The sequence below is a fragment of the Bison bison genome, unplaced genomic scaffold, assembly GCF_000754665.1.
Source record: "Bison bison bison isolate TAMUID 2011002044 unplaced genomic scaffold, Bison_UMD1.0 scf7180017864337, whole genome shotgun sequence".
Classification (NCBI taxonomy): Eukaryota; Metazoa; Chordata; class Mammalia; order Artiodactyla; family Bovidae; genus Bison; species Bison bison.
Genome location: NW_011494909.1, coordinates 807,245 through 811,969, shown reverse-complemented (window position 1 = coordinate 811,969; position 4,725 = coordinate 807,245). Strand labels below are relative to the sequence as shown.

The 4,725-nt window shown below is 45.7% G+C and overlaps 1 protein-coding gene across 2 annotated transcripts in view; it reads left to right on the top strand.

The window, feature by feature from the left end:
* CDC123 (cell division cycle 123) overlaps nt 1-2,632 on the top strand; it is a 46,861-nt gene extending 44,229 nt beyond the window's left edge. Inside the window, exons 12-13 of one of the 2 annotated variants that reach the window (XM_010854090.1) lie at nt 1,200-1,337; nt 2,361-2,632. In XM_010854090.1, the coding sequence (XP_010852392.1) occupies nt 1,200-1,337; nt 2,361-2,387 (165 nt within the window). In that variant the 3' untranslated portion in view covers nt 2,388-2,632. The remainder of the gene's footprint in view (nt 1-1,199; nt 1,338-2,360) is intronic. The other variant, XM_010854091.1, reaches the window with a different exon arrangement.
* Nucleotides 2,633-4,725: the final 2,093 nt, after the last annotated feature.

Genomic DNA, 4,725 nt, shown 5'->3' with positions numbered 1-4,725 from the left:
TGAGTGAACTCTGGGAGATGGTGATGGACAGGGAGGCCTGGCGTGCTGCAATTCATGGGGTCGCAAAGAATTGGGCACAACTGAGCGACTGAACTGAACTGAACTCTATGGAATGATCTTGTTTATTTATTTGCTTGCTCAGTGACTCCCTACCCTCTTGCTTTCCAGTTTTTCTCCCTTCCCCAGAACAGTGTCCAGCAGACAGTAGGTATTTCGTGTGTGTGTGTGTATTAATCGCTTAGTCGTATCCATCTCTTTGTGACCCCATCGACTGTGGCCCACCAGACTCCTCTGTGCATGGAATTCTCCAGGCAAGAATACTGGAGGGGGTTACCATTCTCTTCTCCGGGGGATCTTCCCGACCTAGGAATCAAGCCTGAGTCTCCTGCATGCAGGCAGATTCTTTACTGTCTGAACCATGGCTGGGCTGTCTGTCATAAGGTATGGGCTGCTTTCTAGGGCTTCACTGTCCTGTTCCAGCCAGGTTCCCAGCATGTCTCCACCTGCTGGACACCATCCGTCCCTCACCTCAGTATCTGCCACCCATGAAGCCCAAACCCATGGCCTCTGACTCTGGAACCCTTTTTGGCAGCAGGCGATATGTGAACATTCCTTGCAAGACTCTAAGCACGTGCAATAAAGAATGTGAAGACCTGTTAAATATGACCCTTGAATTTACAGTTTTACATTGGTGCTGAGAGAAATCTGTGAGTGAGTACTTGAAGTTACGTGAGAGAGTTGCAACAGTGTTAGGGGTTTGGGGCTCTCCTTCGCCCTCACTGTTGGCTTTATTCTCTTAAGGCAGTAATTTCCTGCAGTGCACCTGTGGAAAGCGACAGAGTTTATAAAGCATGCTGGCCTGTGTGGGACTGCCTAAGGCAGCCTCAAGCCTGGAGAGGCCCCCCAACCCCCGCCCTTCACAGCTACAGCAGCTATGCAGCCACCACCGGGGACCACCTAGCCCCGCCCCCCAAGGTCTCTTGTCTTCAGATACCTTAGATGTATATTTTCTTATGAACATGTGAAAGTTTTTTAAAACCCTTGGTGTTTTCTTTCACTTAGGAATCTGATTTTCTTTCCTCCCTAGTACAGAACAGGAGTTGAAAATTCTATACCAGGATCTTTTTCAGTTTGAAGAATTGACTTTAAAAAAAAACCTTCTCACCAACTTCTGCTCCTCCTTTCTTTTCTTCATGAAGGATGCCCCGGCCTTCCGTTGTACCAACAGTGAGGTCACAGTCCAGCCGAGTCCCTACCTGAGCTACCGGCTGCCCAAGGACTTTGTGGACCTGTCGACGGGTGAAGACGCTCACAAACTCATCGATTTTCTTAAACTGGTAACATTTATGTGTATTTAGTATGCTGGCCATCTCCACTTTTGAATTGATTCTTTAATATTTCATTTTAGTCATATTCCCACGTAGACTTCTATATGATGATTGGGAATTAAGGGGGCAGAATTAGTGAGCTCATTTCATAATGATATACACCAAGTACACTGAAAAAATAATTTATTGATAAAAATGATAGAAAATACTTTTATATGCATATGCTTTTGAGTACATGCTCCTGGGGCTTCCCAGGTGGCGCTAGTGATAAAGAACCCGCCTGCCAATGCAAGAGCTGCAAGAGATGCCAGTTTGATCCCTGGGTGGAAAAGATCTCCTGGAGAAGGACATAGCAACCCCTCCAGTATTCTTGCCTGGAGAATCCTATGGACAGAGGAACCTGGCAGGCTATAGTCCATAGGGTGGCAAAGAGTTGGACACAGTTGAAGTGACCTAGCACAGCACACAGCACAATATATGCTTTTGAGTAATTTTCTTAACACTTGTAATCTTGAGGAAAGTATATATAATTGACCCTCAAACAGCCAGGGAAAAATCCACATATATATAGTGAGCACTTCACATTCATGGTTATCTGCGGATTTACCCAGCAGTGGGTCCTCAGTACCATAGTATTTACTACTGAAAAAAATCTGCATGAAAATGGCCTGTGCAGTTCAGACCCTTGTTGTTTAAGGGTCAACTGGCCTGAGAGCAAATCAGATCTCTGCCATGGGTACTCTGGGGTGACTGTATTTATATTTCTATGTAGGAGTATTTGTGCTCCTACATATATAGAAGTGTAAAGAAGAAAAAGGAGAAAATGTTCAAATGTCTTGAGGATAATGTGCCCAGGAGCCAAAATTATAAACTACTTTAATGAACTACTTAAGGCATATTTTTCCATTGATAATTTTCAACCACGTCTTTTGCCAGCGGCCTCTAGGAAATTATACTTGCTGACAGAAAAAGCAATCTTGGCTGAACAAATTAGAATGTGCTGTTGTAATGTATCTTGGTTTCCTGTGACAGAAAAGGAATCAGCAAGAGGATGACTGATGAGCGTGCTAGAGCTCCAGGCCAAGTCACAGAGGAAACCACAGCTGCTTCTGAAGGCCAGGAAGAGTCCACAAGCTCCTCTTAACCCGGGCGGGGGGGTGGGAGGCGTGGACATCAGTAGCTTTTTATATTCATGTATAAAGCTGAGGTAAATGGAGGGACTTTGCTACTTGTAAAAATAACACAATAAATAGATCTTAAACAGGAAACTGTCCTGTTCCGATGATAAAATACTTTGTATGAAATACCTTGTTCTTTGGCTCAGTCTGTTTAGAGGTATCTGTTTCTTGTGGCTATTTTTTTTTAACACTTGTCACCTTAGCTGGGCAAGTGTATCTTTGTTATCCAGCTCCTTCTTAATCATTACTTTTCCATTGAAAAAATAGAACCCTATGTAATGTAACATAGCGTGTGCAACCCTTAGTACACGGTCATGGCTGCAGGAGATTAGGGGCCCCCAGCCTGTTACTAGGTAGCTGGTTCTATAAGACCATTTATGGTCTGTCAGCCATTGGTTGGTGCCACAATGACCCCTCCCCCAAGAGAGCAACTGTCAGCGAGCAACAGCCAGTGGTCCTGCTCAGCCATTGGTCCATGCTGCCGTAGGCCCCTCCCCCAACTGGGCAACTGTCAGTGAGCAACCATTATTGGTCCTGCTCAGCCATTGGTCCATGCTAGAGTGGGCCCCTCCCCCAACTGAGCAACTGTCAGTGAGCGACTGTTAGGGGTCCAGCTCAGCTAATGATTGGCACAGTGGTGATCATCAGGTGGAGAGTAAGGTAAGAGGTGAATCCTGGCCTTCTTCCTTGGAGCTCTCCAGCTCACCCGGCCTCCAGCCAGCAGGTGAACTGATGGCCCAAGAAACAGGCCAGGCCGTGTCCTGCAGGTTCCAGAGCCCTCACCAAGGCTGCTCACTGGCTGGGCCCAGGCCTTGAGGCAGCAGCGACCCTCTCCCCCATCCCTGCCTCTGCAACTTCATGGCAGCAGCTGTCTGTACGTGTCACCGTCTGAGGAACCTACTCTCCTTCCCCTGCGATAGGGTGGTCTGAGGGCTGCTTGGGCCCTGGGTGGCTGGCTCCCTCAGGAATGATGGTTGGATAGGATCTGGAGACCTGGCCCTGAGGGAGCCGCCAGCTGAGATCTCCTTTCAGCCAGGACTGGATCTCGGAGGGTGACAGTTGTGCCTGGGGACCATGTCCTTTCTTGTCAGAACTGAGAATAACATTTGTTTGGTGGAGGCTTACAGGAGCATTGTTCCCTGACTATGACCGTGGTCCAGTGGCTAAGACTCTGAGCTCCCAAAGCAGGGGTCCGGAGTTTGATTCCTGGTCAGGGAACTAGATCCCATATGCCACAACTAAGACCGGGCACAGTCAATTTTTTAAAAAAAGGATCTGCTACCAAGACATTGGCAACAGCTCACCCGCCCCTCTCTCCCCTTTCCTAGAAGAGGCTTTGCAGAGAGTTCTTAAGGAGTTTGGAGTTTTGGGGGGCTTGAGCCACCCATCTCCCTGTGCAGCCCTTCAGTAAACCTTTCTCTGCTCCAAACTCTGACATTTTGGAGGTGGTTGGCCTCTGCGACAGGCACATGGGCTAGTGTTTCGGAAACACATCACTATAGAAAATGTTTTTCCTGCTTTGAGGATTTTCATGTAGTTTTTCTATCAGTTAAACTTTGGTTTGGGTACAGTTAAAATGCAGACTTCTCAAACTGTCAGCCACGAAAATTTTAGTACAGTACAGCCACCTTAATATATATTAGTAAAACTATCACAGATTTATTGATAATTTGGCCTTTTAAACAATTCCTGGAATTTTGAGGGAGGTATTTGAGATTCACTTTTTTAGGATGCCAATTTTGTAGTGATTCTTCAGTGTTTGGACTGATGATGATTTATCAGTGGCATCTGATTTACTCAGCACTTACTAAATGCTCTTTATGTGTTACTTTGTGTCATGGAGCAATTTAAGGAAATAGATGTTCCACTTCCCGTGGTAACTAATGTATCAAAGAATATTTTATTAGTTGGAGGTATATTTCTCAGCATCAGAGAGTGTGTGAGTGTTCTCATAGAAAGACACAGAAATGGGGAAAAACCACTTCCTGTGTAGTTAAGACAGGTTACCTGTCTTACCTGTCATGATGGAAGATACATTCCTTGTTAGGTTATCTCAAACTCTAGCTTGCTGTGTGGTTTCTCTGTTAAAATCATTTGATGTTAGTGTTTTAAGTACAAGGATCAAGTCTGTCAAATGCCATTTCTGAGGCCAACTGAGGTATAAGTGCTTCAAAAATTGTTTTTTAAACTGCTCATCGGTATCTGTTAACTCACAATTG